Genomic DNA, 23,399 nt, shown 5'->3' with positions numbered 1-23,399 from the left:
CACTCAACCAGCAACTCTTAGGTTTTTTTTAAGATAATTTAGAACCTATCGAAATTTTATTATATTACAAGAGTCCTTTGTTAGTCATTTTATTGCATAATAATCTGTGAGTATGTGCATATATGTATGTGGGTGAGAGGGTGGGTATCCCTATATTCTTAAGGTCCACTGATCACAACTGCTTTTCCTCTTTTCTCCTCATATGGAGATGCCTCTTTTCATTTTGTGTTTGGTTTAGTCTTTCCTCAAATGTTTTCCATAAAAGAGGTACAATCTTAAACACATCCTTGAAAATCTTCCTTTGCTTGGCCAAGTAAATGGCATCTTGGCTGAGTAAGGAATGTTGGGGTTGAAGTCTTTTTCTCTCTGAAGTCTGATGACAAGTCCCATGATTTTCCCTTTTAAGTAACTTCTCAGTTGCCAAGTGTGGCGTTGATGGAAGAGAGCTGCCGAAAGTGCAGGTGCTATGGGAGTAGAGGATTTAAAACCAGTAATAAACCCAACTAAAGTCAAGCTGTTCTTCATCATCATCATGCGCCAGGAGTACTAAACAATATTAATGACAAAGTGTTTCTCCTCGAAAAATCTTCTATTGGCCTACATTCTAAACAATCCCTGTGGTTAGTGTCGAATTTTCATAATAAATTAATACTACGTGGGTAAGCTTCAAGTTAGCACATTTTTATTGTATCCTTTAATAAGCATTGTACTCTACATAGAAGACTTGATCCCAAAGTAATAAAGCTGTTGGTGGGCAGATTGCAATTTTTGGAATTTATTGTAAAATGGGAATTTTATGCATTGCTGCCAAAGATAGCCTCATGCTTAAGGCTTTCCTGTATTTGTAAAACTGTTATTTTATGTGAACAAAAATTTTCAAAATTAAAACGTGTCCTTCAATCAACTATGAGAGAAGATAGAATGATAAATCTGGCAAAATTATCCACTAAAGGTGAATACACATAAAAGATCAATTTCGAGAAAATCATTGACATTTTCAGAAGTTAAGGCTCAAAAGCATAAACCATACTTCAGTTCTGTGGTGTGTGTGTGGATATATGTATAAACACAGGCTATGTTTTCCAAAGGGAAAAAAAACATATTAATGGAATTCAAAAGAAGTGTGGATCCATTGCTTTTTTCCTTTTTTCATTATAACATTTATTTTATTTTTTTACATGTTTATATATACAAAATTCCATAAAAGAACATTTTTCACAGTCTAAGATTCTTTTCTGGCCAATATAATTTTTGGCTCATTTCATAATTAGTACCGATAAACTTTTATTGTATAGAGGAGGGGAGTGCAAAAAAATTTCTTCTCTAGGTTTCAGATATAATAAGTATACCACTATTGTTCTTTCTGCCTACAGGCTTTCAAGATTTTATATTTATTCTTAGTGTGTTGGGGTTTTTTCCACCGAGGACATGCCCATATCTGTGGGGGTTTTTTTCCCATATGTTCAGGCTGAGCCACTGTAAATCCTTTCAATTGCAGACTCACACATTTCTCCATTTCAGGGGAGTTTTTTTCTGTTATTTGTTGAAGTGCAAGCTGTTCATCTGATGTTTTTTCTCCAAATAGAATTTCTCTCTTTAGGACATTAGGTGTCTCCAGATTGCTTACTTTCTGCTCTCAAGCTTTCTGTCTCATTTTTGTTCTGTACTTTGTGCTGTTTCTCACATCTGGTTTTGCAAACCATTAATTTGAGTCTCAAATGACTGTCACACCCTCTAATTCTCCACTGAATTTATAGTTCAAATTATGATTTTTACAGTTCAAATTAGAGAGTCTTTTTTTAAATGTGTGTGTTTCACTTGGATCTCAAGCACTGTTACTATTTTTATTATTATTTTAATTTAGGGATTTTTTTGTTCTATCTCACTGGACTTGTGTTTTGATTTTGGTGTAGAGGTGCCTTTGTCTGGCTGCTAGGGCTCCTCAGGTGGGTAATTATTTCTCTCCTCTTCTCTTTGTTGGCTCATTTGGACTTAGGTCTAGTTATTGAGGTGGGAGACGGTGGAAATCCTGTGGATGAAATGTAAAGTGGTCTCTAGGCAGCAGGCCTGGGCTGTAGCAGCAGCAGGCTGTTCTTCACCTGCAGGAACAACTGGAATAAAGCCTGCAGAGTGCTGGGGTTCAAAGGCAGGAGATCCGGTAGTTCCACTCAGCTCCATCTTGCCCTTTCGGGAATCAGGAAGACCCAGCAATATCCAACATGATGCCTGCCCTGCAGAACCACAAGCCCGTGTTAGCTCTTCCCATGATCTGTGGTCCATCTCCAGATTCTGTTCTTCAGGCACTTGCCAAGCACTCACTGGAAAAAACACCACACCATCTTTGCCTTCTCTTTTATTGGGGACTTTAGCAGAGCTCCAGGACCCTGCTATAAATGATGCTCCCTTTGTTTACAGAGAGGCAAGAAAGCCCTGAGATAGGAGTGAAGGATAAAGGTGCAGAATTCTGATGGCCCTGATCCCAGAGACATCCTTAAAGATAATTTTAAGAACTGTATCTATTATCTTTAATTTAAATGAGAATTTCATAAAAGAAAAAATCTAGTTTTCTATAGCTGTGACATGTATGGGAACAAACAGAGAGTTTACCAAGAATAGAACAGACACTTGCTCTGGATAAAGGAATACAATATATTATAGTAAGTAGGAACTGTCATCTTAACTCAGTCAACGATTTAAGCTGAGAGGAACCTCAGAGATCATCTAATTCATCTCCATGACCTGGCACCTAGTAGGACTTTAATAAATTAAATGAATGAATGAATGAATGAATGCATAAGAGAAGAAATGAATGACTGAGTGAAGACTCTGCCAGTAACTACTAGTAGTGCTCTGGACAATGTACCTAATAGAACTACAACTTCTTCATCTGTAGAATGACTGCAAAGCAAAGACAAATGGCATTATCCTTTGACTTTTTAACACATAGGCAGATTAAAGAGAAAGATGTGCAAACAGATAATATAAATTAAAATGATAAAACCATCATGAAGGAATCGAGAATCTGTATAAAAGACGTGAGTGCCGTGTCCTGTTTTTCTGGCTGAATGGCAATCTGTGGATCTCCATCCTCCCGGCCATCACTGGAACAGGTGGCTGTTGGTGGGCATGGAGAACGGTGTCCCCATGCCATGTGGGTTCACAAACTACTGTCTCTGCAGGAATAACCAACCAGACAAAGCCCTGTATGCCGCTTTGGACATGGCTCATGTTCCTGGAAGGGGCCACCTATCATTCCCAGTCTAAGTGTTCTGTTTTTAGCTTCTCTTCTGCCTCAACCCACCTCTCTCCCTCTTCAGAGAGAAGGAGGATACATTGAGGTAGAGGAGAGGGGGTGGCAATAAAGAATCAAAGTGAATAAATGTGTAAATTAACCATGAGGGTTTTTGTCCTTAATCTTTAGGTTCTGGATCTACTTGAAAGATGTCAGGTGGAAGTGCAAGGCACCTGTGAAGCCCTGTCTCCAGAGCAACAGCTGTAACAAACCAGCTACACCATTCCATTCTATGCTGCCTGCTTGTGGTCACTGCACAGAATAAACAAGGGTCAAAGGCAAATGGGATCTCCAAGGTTAGGAGGAAAATACTGCAGACTGTGCCAAAGCAATATGTACACATCTCACCTGACCACCGCCATATCAATTAAAAGCCTAACTTGCTGATTTTGTTATGTGGCTATTGAACAACTGGGGATAGTAGCTTCTCAAAGTTGGATGCAATGGAGATTTATTACCTAAACAATAGCACCAATGGAATGCTGACTTTTACCAGCTGTATTAAAGAACATTTCACAGAACACAGTTTTTTAAATGGCTCAGCAATTATGGTGTGAAAATGGTATGTTTTAATGCCCAACACTCCCCACCCAAACCTTCCCCCTGCCAACCCATTATCATTTTTCCTCAAAACCCTGAAAGTAACTACTGTTTACAAAGCCCTTTCCAGTTTGCTCATTTCCCTTAAGAGCCCTCTATCCTGTTTAAAATGTGGAACTAACAATATATTAGGGGTCTCCCCACCACCTAGAAAAGCATTCCATCTCTAGGAGCCAGCAGATGCAATTACTCATGAAGAGCCACTACAATTCACTAATAAGGAAACGAGGAATATTTTGGAGATTTCCACTCATATAATGCAGCAGTGATGAGCTGTCAAGCAGGAGCAGACATAAACCATGAAGCCTCAAGACTCAGCTTCTCGATATATGCCCCTAGTCAACCACATTCTTTTCAGGCATAGCTCTGACAACTCTTATGTTAAACTAAAAATTTTCTCAGTCTTTAGAGAAATAAAAGGTACAAATGGCAATGCATAAAACTGACATTCTGCAAATTAATTATGTTAATTTTCCAATATAATAAATTTTAAAAACCCATTAACAAAAATACACGGCCATTTGTTCTCAGAGACTTAGAACTGCTAACTGCCTTAAGTAATAAAGTAGACTAAGTTTGCTGTCTTTGGGGATCAGAGTGGTGGAAGCGGGATATGGAGGTTGAGAGGTGAACTAGGTTAGGGAGATTATGAATGGTCCCAATCTACCCCTCAACCCCAAGCCATCATGCCAGAGTGGAGTGCCAGGCTATAGAAGCCAAGCAGAGAAAATTCTTCCCTCTCTAATCCTCTTGACGTAACTTTCATGGCAATCCCAATCTTGCTGAATATACAATATTATTAAATCAACTAGAAAAAATACTTGTGGGTTCATCATAAAAATGCTTTGCCCTTAGATTTTGAGATATTTGAACAATGCACTTCATTATTTAATGACACATTGTAAATGATAAATGTTCTGGTCTTGAGCTACCTGTTCCGCTTCTCCTTCATCCCTGCAGATGTGGCCTTGACTTTGACCTCAGGTTGGTCCTCAGACAGCTCATCAGGTTCAGCCTCTGTTTCAGGTTCTTCTTTGGGAGTCTCTTTTTTTCCTTGAGAGACAACTAGAATATAGCTTTGGCCACTTGTCATAAAAGAGACAAAATCTTCAAAGTCAGGCTACGAAATAAAATTATAAACTGTTTGTCCTGTGCTCCTGAAATGCATGAATTTAAATGGTGACCATTACTAAAGCCAAATGGAATCTTCCCCTTCAGGATCACTGGACAAGGGAATGTTATCCTGATAAGTCTCCCATCAGCAAAGAAACCACTGAAGGTAGAACTTCACAGCTAGCAGGGACTGGCCTTAAAGATGGTCTAATAAAGTGGTGCTCTAACTTTAGTGTGCATCTAAATCATCTGGAGAGTTTATTAAAACACAGATTGCTGGAGGCCAACCAGAGTTTCTGATTCAGTAGGTTTCAGCTGGAAGCCAGGGACTGGATTTTCAAAAACATTCCCAGATGATGCTGATGCAGCTGGTCCAACACTTGCCTTTTATATATGTGGAAACTGAGCCCAAGAGATACTATTTGAATGGTGAGCTAATTCCAGAAGGTGGTATCCCAGCAGAAATGTGACTACAGAAATATTCTGCACTGTCCAACACGTAGCCACATGGAGATATTGAGCACATGGTTAGTCTGAGAAACTAAATTTTTAAAGTTTATTTAATTTTAATTTATTTAAATTCAAATAGCCACCTGCATCTAATGGCTATCGTATTAGTCAGTGCAGTTCTAGAAGCATCATCTCCTCACCCCCAAGCCAATGCACTTTCCAATGCACAGCACTGTCTGTATTATATTCTCCCAGGTAAAGGTGAGTTAAAAATAACTTGAGATAAAGGCCTAAAGGTACAGAAAGGGCAAAGCATTCCTGTGTAGATTATGACAAGGAGCCTTCAACTAAGGATAAAAATCTATAGGAAAGGACTGGATATCCCCTTCCAGAGTGGTGATGCAGGGAGTCTTGGAGGACATGCCATAAAGAGGTCTTCATTCCAACAGACCAGAACAACAGATAAGAATTAGACCATCTAGTTTTGCTTGGCTGCTGCTATTTCTATGGGGATTTCCCCATAGCCACTGTCACTGGCACCACCCTGATATCGACACCTACAGGGACACATGAGGCTGATTTTCTTTGCCATATTGAGAATCTAAAGCTCCAGGAACCCACCATATTTGGGTCACACTTTTTTTTTTTCTTTTTTAAACTTCCTTACCTGGTCTGCCAATTGACTATAGAAGTCCCTAACTTGCTCTTCAGTGAGCACTTTCTTTTTCTCTGCTTCTATGACAAATCCTGCCTTCGTAACCTTTAAAGAAAGAGTAAGGTCAGATCCAGAAGCATCATGGGATGACATATAAAAGCAGTCAAGGATGTTTGTTTCTTGGGCTTAACTAACTAACCAGGCTGGAATGTATTTCACTGAAAAGACCTCAGTGTGATCCATCCAGTTCGATGCTGCTCAAAAGTATATAAACAAGGAAGGCCCTTTTTATCTCCCCTAGGTATTAGAGTTTCCAAGACTTCTACCAGGATTCAGTAATATCTGTTATTTAAATGAATTGCCTCAAAATGTGAAGAAACTAACTGAATTCCAAGGAAAGACATGAGGCTTTCTGAATCATTTGTAAAGGATAAATTTACAAGCCCATGGTAACTATCTATTTTCAGAATTGTTAAACATTTTTTAGGCTTTAATTTGTTATGGCTAGAACACTTAATGTAGCATATACTACAGCAACAAAAATATCCCAATTAATAAGAATGATAAAATCTAAGATTTAACCATGCCTTACATATTTTAATGAAAATTTAATGTAACCAAAAAGTTCAGTTTGCATGGCACTCAAGTATAATGAAACGCAACCAAGAGAAGTTTTATGGGTAAATATGACAAGCCAGATGAGGTACTGAACAAACTAACCTTAAGTGGAAACTGGATTCAAAGCAACTCAATAATTACATCAAACAATTCCAATAATGTGGGCTCAATTTGACTTGAGAGTACCCAGCCCCAGCTGTGTTATTCTTCTATTATGAAGACAAGCACTGCACTGCTTCCACTGGCTTTGTTAACATTGCAGATTGTTAGTTATAGCTTCATGAATCTAATTGATATTGTTAGTTATATCTTTGTGAACTAACTGATATTCTATTTTGAAGCATTTCTGAAAACCCAAATCAGGTCTTTGTTAATTACTTACTGCCTGACAACAAGAGACAAAATTCAAGTAACATTTAAACTTTTTTACTAGAGTTGAAAAATACATGTTCATTTTCTTTTTATTCAAAACATCCCTCGTTTTTTCTTGTCCTGCTATGTAGCCTTTTACTGTCTTTCAGCGAGGTCAGGTCCTTAGTAGATACTCATACCATCTCTGAAATGTTGTGCATCACTCCAAAACAAAAACATTAAGGTTGCATCAACTAAAAGAACTATACAATTTTGAAAACCTTCACCAAAGTGGCTAGTAACACATACTCTAAGGAAGAACCCTTGCTATATGATATTACAAGCATACCCAGTTTTATTGTACTTCACTTTATTATGCTTAGAAGATACTGTGTTCTTTACAAGTTGAAGGTTTGCAGCAACCCTGCGTTGAGCAAGTCTACGGGTGCCATTTTTGCAAGAGCATATGCTTACTTTGTGTCTCTGTCTCACATTTTAATTACATTATGTACACTGTTTTCTTAGACAATGCTATTACACACTTAACAGACTATAGTATAGAGCAAACACATTGGGAAACCAAAAAATTTGTGTGACTTGCTTTATTGTGATATTCGCTTAATTGCAGTTGTCTGGAACCAAACCTGCACCAAACCTGCAGCACCGCTGGGGTATGCTTTATAAAGGTATACTTCATAAAGTATAAACAAAACATGGGAAAGTGGGTGCAGTTTGGTACCTATGCCCTGCACACTTACATACCAGCATCTGGAAAAAAGGGCCAGTCTCAGAGAAATATTAATAAATCAACATATTTTTGGAAGAGGCAGGATATGTCCCATGAACTGTACTTTGAGCAATGCTAATACTGCTACAGCTAAAGAAGGAATGTATGACGTGAAGTTCGTCAAGAGGTATCCAGCCCAGCTGATATAGCTCCCCATATGACTTCTTCTATTGCACATGCAACATTCTTCCAAATTTCAGAATAATTTGCTTGTTTCAACACAACATTGTTCAGGGGTCAGCAAACTAGAGACCACAGATCATATCCATCCCACCACCTGTTTCTGTAAACAAAGTTTTATTGAAACACAGACATGCCCTTTCATTTATATACTGTCAACAGCTGCTTCCTTCTACCATCACAGAGGTGAGTAGTTGTGATAAAGACTTACTGTATGCCCTGGAAAGCCAAAAAATAGTTACTACCTGGCCCTTTACAGGAAAAGTTTGCTGTGAATGCAAACTCTGGCTTAGAATGTAATTTTTCTCTTTAAAAAATTATTTTGGCCTTAAGACAAAAACATTAAATGTTTCCTTAAGTTGATCAGGTATCTAAAAGTACTACTCATTTGTGACAGCATACAGGAAATCAAGCTAATATAAGCTTATAACAAGATTGAATTGCTAATAATTAAACATGAAGATCAGTTATTACAATCTAATGTAAGCACCATATTTCTTGACATGTGAAAAAACTGTTTAATGAATAAATAAACAAAATAATTTATGCTTAATATTTAATCATTTATGCTTCTTTCCATGGCATTTCATAACTCTGAACATAAGAGGTCCCCCTCCAATCCTGTAACACAGAGACTGAGAAACGTAATTTTTACAATTTATATCAGATGTTGTGAGAGCGGGATTACTTAAAGAAGGATTCATGAGTAGATGGAAGCTTTGTAGAGACAGAAAACATTCAAAGTTTTTAGAGGTAATTATCACCAGCAGTTCATTATGTTCTGTTTCACTAAGTGATAAGTTAATCTCCAAAGTGAAATTTAAGAGGCTATTTTGTAATTAACTTAAACTACTGTTGGAAAATATTACTTACGTTTTCTTTAATTTCTAGAGCTTTTTTACTAATCACAGCATCTGGTTTGATAATAGCAATACTGTATAAATCCTCTGGAAAAAAATAAAAGAATCTTATTTTCTTGGCACCAAGTCTACCAATTAGAAATGTACGTTTCTAACAACCTGAGAATTTTTGCCCACTGATATCTTTGTATCTTACAATGGCATTTCAACAACCAAAGATTTTATACTTAGAATCAAAACAGTTCCTTTTTTTTTGCATAGAGGGGAAATTTTCACAGGAGTTTTTACGGGTCGATTAAACAAACAAACAAAAAAGATGAATAGGTAGGCATTGGAGAGTTATTACTTGGATTTTAACACAATTCACATTCATTAGAAATACACAAAGAATCACACTCATCTATCCAGCTCAATGTCACTGGTGACTGGCATTTCAATTCTCCATTATGCAAGCAAACATTACATATAAGTTCACAGGTAAGATGGAATTGTCATCTATGAATTTATTTACAATCATATCAGGAGATTTTAGTTCACGATAGCCCACTGAGCATGGCTATTCGTCTCTGCTCCCTCTTCTAGACAAACACTACATTCATGCACCTACAACACACAATTACAGCAAAAGCATGCAATTGTTAACTGCAAGGCAGGTTGAAGTGTGACCCATCACATGGGAGAAATTATTTTAACAAGTTTTTGGAAGGTGCTGCTGTGCAGATTAGTCACGGGAGTTGAGGGCCCTTGTTCCTGGGTAACTTCTGAGCAGCTTCAGGACGGTCCAAAGGTAAGGCAGGGGGAACAAAAGAGGATGCTTTCTGAGAGCTTTCACCGCATGAGTGCACCACAATTCATCTGACCAGTGCTCTACTGATCAACACTAATGTTAACGGCTCCTTGGCATGACAGACAATGCTGAAATGAACACCCATGTACAGAAAACCCTTGTCATTATTTTAAAGTATATTTACTTACCAGCACTTTCATCTTGTACTTCCCCTGCATCTTCTGCATCTGAGTCTACAAAAACGATTTCATGATACTATGGAAGAGAAATGCAAGTAAAACATAGTTATGTTTTAATATGATGGTGAAACTGCTTTTAGAAATTTTGTTTCTAGCAAATATACATAACCCAGGGAACAGAAGGTTAGGTGGGAATGTGCCTGCATTTATGTAACACTACTTTTCCCAGCTTTCCACTGAAATAAAACAAGGAATTTTTTTAAATTGGTGGTGGGGGAGACTATCAGAAATAATGCATATGTGCCACATGGAAAATGGTAAATAATAATCATAATGATAATAAGAACCAGAAACAAACCTTAAAACTTAAGAAGGGTATGAGGGCGAAAATAAGAAAGAAGCAGAGATTAACAAATAAGAAGGCAGTAACACATGATTATCATGTTAATGTTCAAAAGGGCATCTGATAAGTTTCAAGATCCTTCCTGACCATAACTCTTAGGAAAAGGATTCCTCTACAACCTTTACAAAACAGTTTTCTCAAACCAATAGCCAATACCCCAGTTATGTAAAAAACACTGGGAAGGATAAAGATTCTTAGCTTCTAGGAAAGCCCTGAATGCACTTCCAAGACTCTGAACTACCTGAAAGGTTTCATACAGTCACAAAACTATATATATATACATTTTGCAACAGAATGCATGAGTTCAGATTCTCAATGGAATGAAGATGCAAAAAAAAAAAAAAAAAAAAAGAAAGGAAGAAAGAAGGAAAAAAAAAAAGAAATCTTTCTTATAATCAGGAACAAGAGAACACTATTAGCTATAACTTCAAATTGATCTGACTTTCTGTTTGCTAGACATGTGTAGCCCACTAAAGCAACCACTAACCACGAGGCTAATCGAGCACTTGAAATGAGGCTGTGCAAATTAAAATGTGCTATGAAGTGTTAATACACAGCAAATTTCAAAGACATAGTATGAAAAAGAAGAATGTAAAATGCCCTATTAATAATTTTTATATTGAGAACACCTTTAAATAAAATATTTTGAATATGCTGACAAATATATTTTTAAAATTAATTTCATTGTTTCTTCTTACTGTTTTTAACATGAATACTAGGAAATGTTAATCACAGCATTCTGGCTTGCATCATGTTACTATTGGACAGGGATGTTCTAGACAATGCAATTAGACAAGATAGCTAAGTAACAAGAGTATCTAACAAAATAGAATAATATAAAGAAAGATAATAATCAGTTCCTTATATACCCACAGTTACTAATGAAAACAGGATATTATTCTGCAAAAACAGTGAGAACAATAAAACCACAAACAGAATACACATAAGGAAAGCTCAACAGAATATGGCAGTTAGGAGAATATGCTTGGGAATTATCCTATGTAGCTTCAAATTCTGTTTTTACCACCTACCGGTTTCTTGTTTCTGGACAAATGACTTAAATTTTTAAGCCTGGTCTTTTTCATTTATTAGTACCTCAGATGATCGCTGTGAGGACTAAATGAGGAGATCTGTTTGAAGTTTAGTAAATAGTGAGCCCTCAATAAATGCTAATTGTTTTAATTTTTTTAAAAAAGGGAATAGAGAGAAAGAGTGAGAAGATTCCCTGAAATCCTCTAAAATATCACGAAGTAAATTTTGTGGATGAGAAAAATCAATATTATAAATGTAAAATTCCCATTCATGTGATTTACCACTTTACCATTGAAAATTCCTCTTTTTCTTAATGATCATAAAGTGCTTTGTATGGATTATGGATATTAGCACATTGACATAATGTTTCCCAGTTTATTGCTTTCTTTTTAAATTATAGGGTGCACTTGAAAGCTTTAAATAATCAAGTCTGTCAATTTTTTTCCTTTTTAATTCCTTTATTTTATATTATCCTTAGAAGGCCTTCCCCAACCTATGACAATATACGTTTGCCAATAATTCTTTCCAATATTTTTATGGTTTGTTTCTTTATATTCAGCTCTTCAATTCATCTGGAATTTATTTATGTTTATGATATGAAGAAATGATACAACTTTTTACTCTAAATAGTTAACCCAATATTCCTAACCCTGTTTAATGAATGTTTTATCCCTTCCTGATATGAACTGACACTTTTTCTTAGAGCAAATACTTGTATATGCTTGAGCCTATATCTTATTATTTTTATTTTGCAATATTTGTTGACTAGTCTACTAGTCTCTACTTTGTCTGTCTTGAAGTCATACATTCCCTTGCTATGTGTGTGCTTGTGTGTGTGTGTGTGACAGAGAAACAGCATAAATCTCTCGTTTCTCTACCTATATTTTTAGTCACTTTCTTACCTTGCTTCTTTCTTAGGCTGCTATGGCCATGCTTCTACATGCTGCATGGTTCATTTCATAATTTTTAAATGTTTTATTTCTTACTATAAAGGTAATTCTAACATTACATGGTTACTACATGTCACACACACATACAGGATCTTACCATATATATTCTTTTATAGAGAATTCTTTCTCATTAATCAATCTATTCCCCTTTCCATGTCAATAAATGCAGTGCTGGGACACACTACATAATATTCCACTATACGGATTTGCATAATTTAGGTCATAAGTTACATATACATGTTATGAAATTGACTCACTGTTGCTAGGCATTTAGGCTGATTTCAAACATTTAATAATATAGATAGCACTGCAATAATACATATAATGTGATATACATAAATAATATAGATAACACTTTTTCTATATTTTTCTCATTATCTTACAGCAAATTATTGGAGTAAAATTGCTGAAAAGGATCTATGCATATTATAAGGCCTTTGATTCATACTGTCAAAAGCTTTCCAGAAAGGTGGCACCATTTGGACACCCAGATGGCTATAAAATTAGGAAAAATGCTTTAGGAAAACAAAAACAGGTAAGTCAAGTTTTAGATTAAAATAATCCTTAATCCTGTGTATTACCTGAGGACGAACCATTTCACCTGCTGCAATTTTTTTCTCCTCTTCAATCAAGTTAATAACTTTTTTATTAACAAGTGGTGCATTTGCACCCGTAACCTTTGAAATAATTTTGCCATTCTATAAGGGAAAAGAATACACGAAGGAAACTTTCATTTTCAGGATAAGTGAAGAAGTAACACTAATGGACTAAGCTGCCCTCCCTGCACCCCCAACCTAATCATCTTTTAGTTATTGTAATTAGCCATTTTATAATAGGATATTAGTGACGTGAAAGTATGTCTGTATTTGGTAAACTCAGTTCCTCGAGTTTCACCTCCAATTTATCTGGCCTCCTACAACCAACCCCAGGCACCTTGCAGCAAGTCTCGCCCTACAAGAGCACTTGGATGGAATCTCTTCTGAAGTATCCTTGGATTAAATTTGCACAATTCTGAATAGGCCTTCTCACATTCTCCCCTAATATTTTTTGACACTTGTCTCTTTCATCTACCTTTCAACGCATAAGTTTTGAGCACCTGGTTACTGGGTGTCACGCCAGGCATGATGATGTGGAATGACAGATGTGGTACCTTACCAAATCAAATTACAAACAACACAAACAAGTGAAATAGCAACCTCAGCAGGAGCCACCAAGAGAGGCACAAAGTGCTGGAAGCATCTACAAGAAAATGTCCTGGTCAAAGAGGTCAGAGAAGGTACTTCTAAATACCAGGAAGTGATTCTTGCATTAAAATATGAAGGATCAGCAAGAGATAACTAGGAGAAAGGAGGAGGGAAGAGCAAGTGAGGGGGAGCCTGGTATAAGAGGCAGCCCATCAGCTAGAACCTACAAAGCCTTGTGGGCCAAGTAAGGATGCAGTCATCATCCTAAATACAGATGCAAGGCTTTTGAATGTTTAAGTGGAGGCAGTAATCACAATTAGGAGTGATTTTTCATAAAGATAATTTCCCTACAGTGCAGCGAACAGATTAGAGGCAGAAGACAGAATGTTTATACTCAGTTAGGAGCTAGTTTTGTGGTGGGGATGAGAGACAATGGTGGGTCAGTCTACGGCAGTGGTAGTATAGATGAAAATGAAAAGAAATAGATGGGAGTGAGAAGATTTGAGATTGACAGCTTCAAGGGTTGGTTTAGACTGGGTGTGATGTAAAGAGAAATGACTAGGAAGTGTCTTCTGTTTCTGGCTTACAAAACAGGATGAATTTTGATGTTATTCCCCAAATGAGGAGACACTGGAGGCCCAAATTTCATGCAGGAAGTCTGGTATCAGACCAATTCATTTTGAGATGACTGTGAAACAACCGAGAGGAGATATCAAGTCATCAGTTGGATAAAAAACTCTGGTGCACAAAGAATAGGATTTAGTTGAAGATATAACCTTAAGTTATTCATATATAAGTGGTGACAACTGAAACTGTGTGTGGGAGTAATTATCTAAGGAGTGTATATAGCACAATAAGGTCAAGATTTAATGGTTGGATAGAGTGGTGAACCCACAAAGCAGATGGAGAGGAGTCGCATCCAGAAAAGCAAAAGGAAAACCAAGTTTCAAACGTAAACAGAAGCAAATGTTTCAAAAAGGAGGGCATGGTCACTATACTCAATACATCTGAGAGGTACAGAATAATGAAGACCTAAAAATGACCATTATATTTAGCATCAGGCTATATAATAAATATAATGTTGCTCATTATATTGAGCAACAGCCATTTTGTGGAATAATCAACAGAAGTTAGATTGAATGTGTTGAGAAGTTAATGGGAGGGGAAGAAATGGAGTAAAAATAAATATGAAAACTTTTCTGGGAAATTTAGCTGTAAATGAAGGAGAATAACTGGGTGTTAGGCTGGTGGGGGCCTGGTGTCAAAAATAAGTACTATCTTTTAATTGAGAACATTTAATTATATACAAAGGCCAATGAGAAGGATCAAAAAGAATGGTTTAAATGAATCTTGACACTCTAATTACCATTTCCTAATAAAAGGAACCTTCCAACAATTCCATGAGCTTTCTGAAGTCCCTCGATAAAACCTTTCCTGCTTGAACTTGCTAGAATTAATCTGTCAGTTAAGAATGTTGACTAATACAAAGGGCTATTGTGGGACTATTTGAATAAGCAAGCAATAGGTTTTATGACTGGTAGTTTTGTGGTCATAGACTGAGATTCTTTAGTTAGTGATTTTGAAAATGGAGCAATATGTGATAATAAAGTCTGAGGAATGATTGTGCAAGAGTAACTGGATGAAGTGCACTGGAAGAAAAAGTTCACTGCCAGTAAGGAAATGAATAATTGGGAGGTCAGGATATTGGATGGGTCACCCATGTGGATACTGAAGTCCTCAAGGTGAGGGGATGAGTATGAGAGGAAGGTTTTGAGCAAGGTGCCAAGTCTGCAGTCATTGATAAGAGATTATAAGGTCAGTAAATGACTGGAGTGAGATGGGCAGAAAGAGGTCTCATCAAATAGATGGACCTCTAGTAAGCAGGGAAGAGAAGGAGTAAGAAGGTGTAAAGGGAATACCAATTCCACTCCTGGCCCTGAGAAACATAGTTGGAGAAATAGTCACCACCTCTGGGCTGCTGAGAAAACACGCTCAGCAAGGATCAGATTTAAGGTAAGCCAAGGAGAAGGAGAGAAAGGTCAGGGGAATGGTTGGAGATCTTGAGAAGCGTGCTGACGGCCTATATCAATTCCAGATGTCACACAGTGAAAGGGTTTGGGAGATGGGGCAGAACTGGAGAACTGGGCAAGGAAAAAAAAATTTGAGCGTCAGAAGAATGGTGGTACCTGGCTGGGGGGAAGATTGGGGCTTATACTTTGGGCACTGTCTGCAGAGATATGCGTACTTGGACCAGATGGTCCAGATAAGAAGGGTGGGCATGAGTGCCCTGGTCACATCTGACTAATTTGGTGGGGTGATGGCTGCCAGAGCTCCAGACACTACATGCTAATCTACCTTCCCAGTCTTTCTACCTCACTCCCATGCTCCTAACTACTATCTGCTGCTAATGCCTCACAGTTCCACAAGCCCCCCAAGCTCATTTCTGCCTCTGGGTAGGTTCTCATTCTGGTTCTCTCCAGGCCAGGGGTTGGCAAATTAAGACCTATGGGCCAAATTGGACCCATGACCTGTTTGCACAGCTCATGAGCTAAGAACAAGTTATATGTTTTTAAAGGGTTGTTTGCTAACCCCTGATCTAAATCATCAAATCTAAGCTTCTAATTTAAAGTAAGGTCTATAACACAATTTTTTTTTACTCAATTGAGTCAGAACTTCAATTCTTTGAAATAATTGCAAGATTACTGGTTAGCAGAAGCAAGAAGTGATATCAAATAAATGTTTTTAAAATAATTATTCCTAGTATCAAAAATGACAAATCAAAATATCCAAAAGTAGAGGCAGAACTCAAGTCCAATCTTCTCTGTGAAGCCTTTCCTTGCTATCCTAATCTAATTCTCTAATCATGGAGCAACTAGAGTCTGGGTCATACAATTTATTACATAACTATATAGACTCATTTTAACAAACATCATTTGTTGCCTTTCTCTGACTATTAAACTTACGTGTTTATCACAGGATATTTAGAAATTACATAACAGTATAAAGAATAAAATATAAATGATGCAAAAAAAAGATATGTTGAAGAGTTAACCCTGAGTACCTGTGAATGTGACCTTGTTTGGAAATAGGCTCTTTGCAGCTGTAACCAAGTTAAGATGAGGGCAAATTGAATTAGAGTGGGACCAAATCTAATATAACTGGTGTCCTTGTAAGAAGAGAAGAGATGCAGATGGCAGACACATGCCAGAGAGGAAAACACCTTGTGAAGGTGGAGACACGCAGGGAGAAGACAGCCAAGCAAAGGTGGAGGCAGAGATGGGAGTTGTGCTGCCACAAGCCAAGGGCACCTGGACCACCAGGGGCTGGAAGAGGCAGGGAAGCAGCCTTCCCTAGAAATCTTAGGAGGGAGGATGGCACCTTGGTTTCTGACGTCTGGCCTCCAGAACTGACAGAATGTTTCCATTGTTTTAAGCAACCCAGTTTGTGGAACTTTGTTATAACAGCCCTGGGAAGCTAACACAGCAGCCTTCCACCTTCCACTGAAAAGTACTATGAACGTTTTGGTGGATACACTTAGATACATTTCCTATCTCTTTCTATGCATTTGTGTGTGTGTGTGTGTGTGTGTGTGTGTGTGTGTATCAACATACTACAAATAACTATTTGCTCCCTGCTCTTATCACTAAATATTTCATCATGACATTAACCTGTGTCTTTAAATAGTCTTCTCTGACATGATTTTTAATGGAGCAGAATATTTCCTTCTATAATTATACAGGGATATTTATAACCAATTGTCTTTTCCTGGGTAACTAAGAACTTTCCAATTTTTTGCTTGGTAAATAATAACTTATCGTACAAATCTCTGATTATTTCCTTAGGAAGGTAAATACCATCTTATTTTTCTTTTCATTGGCCAACTCAGTTTGTGGTAGCCTAACCTCCTCAATTTCTTATGAGCTCCTGGAGGTGATGTTATAAAGTATATTAACAGACAAGAAAAGATAATGCCAAAAATATACAGATGCTATCATCAGCAAACAGTTCCATGGTAATTTTACAATGCAACTTGCCCTTATACTGTAAATTGGAATCTGATAACACAATTGAGACAATAGACAAGATACTTACAAGACTGAAGAGAAAAACAGGTTCGCATTTATCTCTAAATGACTGCAAAGACACAATGTTGTCAGCCTCTGCCTGAAATAAATGTAAATATTTCTAATAACAATAAAGGAAATGACATCCAAGTAACTGGATGGACTTGAACCAAAAAGGTACACACAACTTTTATTTTACGTTTTCCGCAACATTTTCTGAATATGTTATAGTTGGTTGTAGCGTCGAAGTGCTTATCCTGACAATTCGGACCCTGCAGCTTTTGGCCCCAACCTTTCCTCTTACAGTTCCCCTTTATGGAACCCAACTGCCAGTCAAACTCAACCAGCTCCAGACCCTGTGCTCCACCTCTGCTTTCCTCCTGCCAGGCCTGGGCACCCACAGCTTCTCAGCCTGGGGCAATGCCCTTCCTTTTCCAACACAGCTCAAGTGGTCTTCCCCAAGAAACCTGCCTTGCTCCCTCCTGCTGCATATCATCCCTGCCTGCACAGAGCCCGTTCCTGCATCTCCCAGGGACTGATCGTCCCCTTTAGTGCTGTGGCTCAGTTTTGCAGGGGCCCAGCTCATCTCCTTCATGAGAAGGAAAGCCATGTGCCCAGATGGGGCATGGCTCACAGTCATCTTTTTACCTCTCTCCTCCAAACTGTGCCAGTCTCAGGACCATCCACAAAAAGGTGCTTCCTAATGCTTCCTGAATTAACTGGTTGTCAAATTTTTTTAAAGTCTTTGATTTTTATATGTTTGTAATCTTCTTAAAATTGTCTCACAAATTTCAAGCTGTCCTAAATGGATTATAAAAGTATTTATTAAATAATGGCGTCTTCCCCCATGGTAACATAGCATCAGGTGATCCAGCAGTCAGAATGAGAGGACTTGGTTGAGTCTTCAAAAGAACCAGTTTTTGTACCCTAAGGTCATAGTTTTCAAACTGGGATTTCTGGAGGTGCCTCAAGAGCTGCCAAGGACAGTGATAGGGAAGTCAAGCAAGGCTCTGTAAGAGCAGCTGCAGTGTAATCTTTTATTAGCATCTTGGGTTCCAGCAATTTTTTCTAATTTTATCTTCACAAGAAAAAAGTATTACTTCTTTAAAAAAAAAAAATGAAAGGGGCTACAAGGCACTAATCCATCATCTTAAAGCACAGGGGTCAAAGATTTAAAAATTCTCTAGGTATCTTTGCTACAATGTTTACATTACAATAAAGTATTTCAAAATTAAAATATTTAATCATGACAATAAATGATATCCTTGAATTTTTATATAAGCACAATGCTATCATATATATCTCTCTTCTCTCTCTATACATAATGCCCGATGTTAGTACAAGTCTTTTAAAAATGTGCATAAAAAGAAAAAATTTATAGTGATGAGTCAGATGAGGGTAACTTTAGCAAATAATCAATTTCATAAGTTTTAATTCTGTCCTTAGATTTACAAGTGCAGAAAGGGTTCCTTTCTCTGGTTAACTGCAGAAATCAAAAGGTCCAGCAGATGGAGCTCCCCCTTTCTTGCTCACCATGGAAGTTTGGAGACTTTTCTTTCACCCTTTACAGGCCAGTGGTATCATAAAACAGCACCAATCTACTGAAGGCACTAGTGTTGAATGAGCTCAAACAGAGCAGAAGAGGACCCATTCAGGGGCACCACACAAGTTTTCTTGCTATTAGATTCAACACATGCTAGAAGTTTGAACAGGACATAACTGGGAAGACTTTACCAGCACTTCCCAGTGGGGCAGATATATTAGTAGAGCTGACTCCTCGTGGAAGAAGTTGAGGAATTCTGTCCCAGGCCTCCACAGGCCTGAGGTCTCTGGGGTTAGGGAGAAAGCACCATTTGACCTGTATCCTCCATAAGCATCTTGACCATGTCTGGCCCTCCCTTCTAGGAGTTGCTCTGAGCTGTGGCAAAATGAGAATCCAACAGATTCCATAGTCTAGTTCTCCTTACTCACCTACTCCTCAGCCTCCACCACTTCCACCCCACACACATATTCTTTTGCTCCCACCCAGACTCTGATCAACAAGAGGGATGCAATGGCTCCAGGGAACTTACACCACCTGCTGATCTAGGGATTTTTACCTTACTTCCTTATCCCCAAGTTCCCTTCCAGGTAAGCAGACAGGTGAACAGGAGGGTCCACATTATTACTGGCCTCTCCCGTTGCCCCCAAATTTTCTATTAGATACTGGAGTTTTTCCATGAACGCTTGTCTGTGAACTTAAGGTTCTATCACTTCCAAACAAAATTCCCCAACACTGACTGCCAGGAGTCACAAGAATTTTCTGATCCTGTATTCCCTGTGATCCATCTGCCAGCTATTAGACCCTTCTGATACTGTCTTTTAACTTCTTATACCAACCCACTGTCTATCGCATGTGGCTATATCCTTCAGGCCCTCTTCTCTGCTCTCTGAATTTGGTTTGTCCTCCTTCCACTGATCAATTTGAGAAGCACATCCAAGCTCCTTTCCAGCAGTTCTGACTCTTCAGAGTGAAGTAGGTTGTTATGGAGTCCTGCCTTCTTGAAAACTACAAGGCCCTTTTATCAGAAGACAACTTCAATTCCTTTGCTTAGGACATAAAGTTTTAACTACCATGCATAGCCACCTATAACAGAAAAATGATGAGGTGAGTTCTAGGTGTTAAAGTGTTTATTTGTAACCTTGAACTAAGGAAAAGGAACCCAATAAAGAAAGCATCTGCAGAAGGGTATGGATCAAGGAACACAGGTAAGGCCAGTAAGCAAACTAATCCCAAGGGCTGGGATGGGAGGGGTCATGGAAGGCCTGTACATAGAAGGATGTGCAGTGGGTTGAGCTTTCATGTCTGTATCAGGGACTATATGTTTAAGGACAAGGAGTAAAGATACACAATCAGCTATATATGCTTCTGCGTCTTAGGTCTAGCTGGTTTGAATGTGTTTTTGTCCAATAAAAATATAATGTGAGCTACATATATATTTTTAAATTCTCTAGTAGCTACATTTAAAGGCTAAAAAGAAACAGTGAACATAAAGTAATATATTCTAGTTAATCCAACATATCCAAAATATTATCACTTCAACATGTAATCAATGTAAAAAATTTTAGGGGGATATTTCACATTCTTTTTTTCATAGTGTATTTGAAATCTAGAGTGTATTTTACAGTTAGAGTACATTTCAATTTGTCTGCTGTTTTAATCAGAAATACTTGATCTTCAATGAGATTTCATAAAATTCGCAGTTAAAAAGTAGATCCACATACCCAAGTTGTCCCAAACAACTTTAAAAGTTTTCCAGTAACCGAATTTGGATATCAGTTTTTAAATTTAAAGTTAGGTAAATTAAAAATTCACTTCCTCAGTTGCACTAGCCATAGCTCAAGCATTCAATAACTATTGGGTCTAGTAGCTACTGTATTGGACAACACAGCTATGAGCAGTTGATAATTTGATGTGGATACACTGAATAATCAATACAATGAAGTCAAATGAGTTCAACTGCAATATTTTAATCCCTTCTCACGTTTGGGTGGAACATCCCAGTGAGGGGAGAACCACTGCCATTGGGAATTGGAAACTGGATAAATGCTGAGAGCACTACCCAGTGATATGTAGGAAACAGCAATGCAGCCCTTATTCCAAGAGACACACTCTCAACATGTACTCATGTAAAAAGGAACAGGGCAGTAGCCAGAAGTCCATCTTTAAATTTTTCTAACATTCACAATCATGGTCAAGAACCTCAACATTACAGTAAAGGAATAAAAATCATGTGTGTTCTCAGATAGGTAGGAGTAAATAACAGAGTAAAACTGCTGAGTAAACATTGTCTAGTTTCAACTATTAGCAGATTGCTTAAATTAAGACAATACTTACAGTATTAGAAGGTACTTAAAGGAAACACTCAAAGCAACAAGAAAGTAAGAGTTTAAAGGAAAGGAAATCCTTACGACAACAAAATGTAGAATTTCATCTTCGTTCAGTTCATTTTTCAGTTTTCTGAATAGAGTTTGCATTGCTTTGCAAGGTCCACACCAAGCTTGGTACACATCAATCACTAGAATATGATAATTTTATAAAAGAGCAGAGTCAAAGAATCTAGAATAGCAGCCCACCCCAATGCTAGGGTAGGGGCAAAGGCAAAGACGTAGAAGTTTCAAGCTTCAAGGACGAAGCTGCACTCCACCCTGGATGTGATGAGGTGCCCTGGGCCTATCCTTGGATGGTCCCACCAGCTGGGAGCCCCAGTACCTGTTAGGCCTTTGTTCAGCAACATCTCATCCCACAGGCTCTGGCTGTTGATGACTGTCTGCAAAAAGGAAGGCACTGCCAGTGGTCTTCAAGGACCAATGCACCGAATAAAGAATCGTTTATACCTCATGCTCACCTGTAACTGGATTTCCCGCTTTTTGCCTGCCATCTATCTACATCACATGAAAAAGGGAAGAAAAACAGAAAACATTTAAGAGGAAATTTAAATAACATTCTTCTCTTCATGTATTCAAACAGCATCTTAATGTATGGTAGACAGCTGCCTTCAAAAATCACTGGATTGTGGACTCTTACCTTCTCTGGAGATAAAGTAGCTAATAAGGAAGGATTATTACATGCTGGGTTCTATGTTAAATAAAGGTATGGCTGCAGTACTATCTTATTCTCCCAATAATCCTGAAGAAAGTTAGGAATGTTAGGAGCTATTGGGTTTTTGAAAATAGTTTTGTTTTCCTTAAGTGTTATGGAATGTTCTATTTTAATTTGCATACATTTTATTTGTCTAAAAAAACACTTAAGGTCCTTCATAAAATCTGCCCACTTCAAAGATGTTTATTTTTAAAAATAAAGTCACTAGTGTGCTCTGGAGGATAACATAAACTTTTCCATAGTGCGAAATCTACGGAAGCCCAAACTCCCTATTCCCCACTCTCAAACAAGGTTTGGATGTGCGCCTGTCTGGGTGTGGGATGACAGATATTATTATAAACAAAGGGAGGCCCACAAACAAGACTCTTTCCCATCCAAGGGCAGCAGATTCTCCAACAAGCCTAACACAAAACAGCTCCTCCTCTAAGCTGGATGGGGCCGTTTAAAGAACAGGAAGGAACACGCCCCCGGATCTAAATCGACCCTCTTGCTGAGGCCTGGCGGCTATGGCAGTGAGCTCTGGGAAGTCCCAGTACCTGGGACGCTCATACAGCGGCTGGAATCCCGCAGCGCCTCTTCCCACGTTGGTCCAGTTATAGGAAGAGGAAGAGGGATGCCCAGGAAGGGCGCCAACGTCTCCTGCCGGGTCCCGCCCCTGCCCTGGGTGGCGGCTCGAGGACGCCGCCTCCAGCCCCAGGGTACACGGAGGAGGCGGTTACAGAGCGTCAGGCTCTGAAAATCGCCTACCCGTTCCCCCTGTGCACCAAAAAGAGGCTGAGGTCCTGTTTCTACCTCCTTCCTGAAGGCCCCTCCCCTCCCTCGGTTGCCTCCTCTACTCACCTTGTCTGGGGAGCTCCGCTCAGCTCCCAGGGTGCACTTTCCAAAGTGCGGATTTGATCATGTGCTCCTTGGCTTTGAAGCCTCCTACAGCTGACCATACATTAAAGGATAAAAGGTGTTCTCAAATTGGAGGGGAAGGCTCTCTGAAATCCGGCCCCCGGCTGTCTTTCCCACTTCATTTCCTGCCTCTTTCCACTTGACAGCCTGGGCCATTGTGTTTCTTTCTCTTTTCTAAAATTTCTGTTTAGAAATAAATGGAGTCTAACAAAAAAATGCAAAATAGGACACAGAGTTTCACCCTTCTGTCAGGTTCCTTTAGGTTTACTGTATTTTGTAATCTTGATGTAATTATGGAAACCAGGAAACTAACATTGATATGGTACTTAACCACTCTGCTTGTCTTACACAGATC

The 23,399-nt window shown here is 38.4% G+C and overlaps 1 protein-coding gene across 1 annotated transcript in view; it reads right to left on the bottom strand.

Annotated features, from left to right (window-relative positions):
• The window catches only part of NME8 (NME/NM23 family member 8), a 68,799-nt gene extending 45,978 nt beyond the window's left edge, over positions 1-22,821 (bottom strand). Inside the window, exons 1-10 of the mRNA XM_037837554.1 lie at positions 22,684-22,821; positions 21,894-21,930; positions 21,758-21,815; positions 21,457-21,563; positions 17,534-17,605; positions 12,839-12,955; positions 9,882-9,948; positions 8,920-8,993; positions 6,123-6,215; positions 4,825-5,012 (exon numbers count right to left, since the gene is read on the bottom strand). Of these exons, the coding sequence (XP_037693482.1) occupies positions 4,825-5,012; positions 6,123-6,215; positions 8,920-8,993; positions 9,882-9,948; positions 12,839-12,955; positions 17,534-17,605; positions 21,457-21,563; positions 21,758-21,815; positions 21,894-21,926 (809 nt within the window). The 5' untranslated portion in view covers positions 21,927-21,930; positions 22,684-22,821. The remainder of the gene's footprint in view (positions 1-4,824; positions 5,013-6,122; positions 6,216-8,919; positions 8,994-9,881; positions 9,949-12,838; positions 12,956-17,533; positions 17,606-21,456; positions 21,564-21,757; positions 21,816-21,893; positions 21,931-22,683) is intronic.
• Between the last annotated feature and the right edge of the window lie 578 nt (positions 22,822-23,399).

Source organism: Choloepus didactylus, chromosome 5 (genome assembly GCF_015220235.1).
Source record: "Choloepus didactylus isolate mChoDid1 chromosome 5, mChoDid1.pri, whole genome shotgun sequence".
Lineage (NCBI taxonomy): Eukaryota > Metazoa > Chordata > Mammalia > Pilosa > Megalonychidae > Choloepus > Choloepus didactylus.
Note: the sequence above shows the minus strand (reverse complement) of the source record. Positions and strands in the feature narration are given on the sequence as shown.